The sequence below is a fragment of the Buceros rhinoceros genome, unplaced genomic scaffold (genome assembly GCF_000710305.1).
Source record: "Buceros rhinoceros silvestris isolate BGI_N320 unplaced genomic scaffold, ASM71030v1 scaffold9361, whole genome shotgun sequence".
Lineage (NCBI taxonomy): Eukaryota > Metazoa > Chordata > Aves > Bucerotiformes > Bucerotidae > Buceros > Buceros rhinoceros.
Genome location: NW_010394813.1, coordinates 1 through 1,942, shown reverse-complemented (window position 1 = coordinate 1,942; position 1,942 = coordinate 1). Strand labels below are relative to the sequence as shown.

At 44.0% G+C, this 1,942-nt stretch overlaps 1 protein-coding gene across 1 annotated transcript in view; it reads left to right on the top strand.

Annotated features, from left to right (window-relative positions):
* LOC104501517 (CLIP-associating protein 2-like) overlaps nucleotides 1-274 on the top strand; it is a gene marked incomplete at its 3' end in the record, with an annotated part of 39,999 nt that extends 39,725 nt beyond the window's left edge. The window contains exon 17 of the mRNA XM_010145337.1: nucleotides 167-274. Within this exon, the coding sequence (XP_010143639.1) occupies nucleotides 167-274 (108 nt within the window). The remainder of the gene's footprint in view (nucleotides 1-166) is intronic.
* Nucleotides 275-1,942: the final 1,668 nt, after the last annotated feature.

Genomic DNA, 1,942 nt, shown 5'->3' with positions numbered 1-1,942 from the left:
AGAGTGTGGGAACAGTTATGACTTAGAGTACGACATAATGGTCGGTGTCTTTGCTTAGAAATACGTCTTTGATCTTACTGCAAACCAGAATTGCATTAAAACTGCAACTTTTCTTGTGTCTTCTCCCTTCTGTGCTGCTGTTTGTCTGCACCCTGAATCATACTAGCACGAGGCAGCCGCATCCCTCGGCCTAGTGTGAGTCAGGGGTGCAGTCGGGAGGCCAGCCGTGAAAGCAGCAGGGACACGAGCCCTGTCCGCTCTTTTCCACCCCTTGGTAAGTACTCAGAGCCCCTTGTTGTGCATGGCTGTCTTTGCCCTTCGTTATTGCACCTAACGAATCCGTGCCTCCTTCATGTAGCTTGTAGCCGGCCACCATGATTTTCCCTTCCTTTGGCTCGCTCACCACTTACTTGGATGGAGAACTGACCAATGTGTGAATGAGTTGCACACTTGAAAAAATAACGCTTTGCTGGTGTTAGTCTTGTCACCAATACCAAGCTCGGAGAGGTCTGTGATACACAGCCTCCAGATGCGTGTTTTGAAAGGGCAGTTACGGGTTTCTCCGTCAACTCCAGCGCTCGTCGCGCTGGTGCAGTTAGGTAACCCGTTCCTCACTGACCAGCTGCAGCACAGCCGGGGCTGCTGTTAATGGCACGTTGTTACGGAGGTAGGAGGAGGAGTAGAAGACTTTGAATGTTCACAGGTGTATAGCTACATTCAGTCCTGGTTCCTAGAGCTGCTGTAAGCAAAAGCTCTGCTTTCACCTGGTATTTCAGCTTACTGACCCGACACTAAACAGATTTGTGCAAGTTTTCAGGCTGTTGTTTGCCTTTGAAATGTCAGTAAGGCACAGGAACGTTATCTTGTAATTACTTTATTATAGGGAGGTTACGGATTAGTGAAGCTTCTCATCTCCATGTATTCTTCTAAGGTTACTACCTAGTTGGTAGTAAATTTTGGTAGAAGTTGTCTTAGGTGTTGGGGTTGGGTTTTTTGATTGTTTGGTAATACAAAACTGTAAGATTGTATCTCAAACTAATACTTTTGGTGTTATTTTTGTCCGAGTTAGTCTTTTGGTATGTATCCCTCTTGTTTTCTTTGTTCAAGCCTAGCTCTCAGTTAAGGACTCTGATAGGAGCTGTTAAACGTGGTCTGAAAATGGTAAATCTCTGGCTTCCGTCTCCGGTGGAGGCTTCCAGCTGTACTCCCGCGGAGCCCTGGAAGGCTGGGGTGGTCTGTTGAGGCAGGGTGTTTCCTGTCAGCCGTGGGCTTGTTGGGAAAGCACCATTTAATTGAGTGAAAACTGTTTTAATAACAAATGCTAATTTGCCCAGATGCTGTTTAATTGGGAAATTAAATTAAAAGTAGGCATTATGCAGAAACCATTAGGAAGCTTGTGTCTTTCAGCAAAACACAGCTGACAGACCGGGGTGCAGTACACACTTCCCTCCTTTTCTTTCCAAAACAAGGGTATTTTCCACATCTTGTTGAGCTCCTTTTGCTACCTCACAGCTCGACTTCAGTTGCCTGCATGCGAGATCTGATTTGCATTTGATGTTTGGTCAGATTCTTATTTAATCTGTGTTAAACTAATACCGTAAGATTGGGACAGATGCTTTGTAGCTGAAGACAACCAATACTGTGTTGTGACGAATTCTCAGCTCAATCAGTTTTCTTTATGAATACTAAGCCCTTCGGGGCATGAAATGACCCAAACACTACATCAGTGCTGCATAATACATAGGTACAAAGAGTTTGTGTGACCTCAGGTCTCAGTGTAAGATTATAAACTGGGAGGTAACAGCCACGCTGAAAAGCAAGTGGTTTGTAATTAATAAGGAAGCGCCTATTTTTTTGTTACGTACAAAGTAAAGGATGATTCATTTGATTCCTGTTTTCTATTTATACTAATTTATGTATCCAAAAGGTGTAAAAAAAAAAA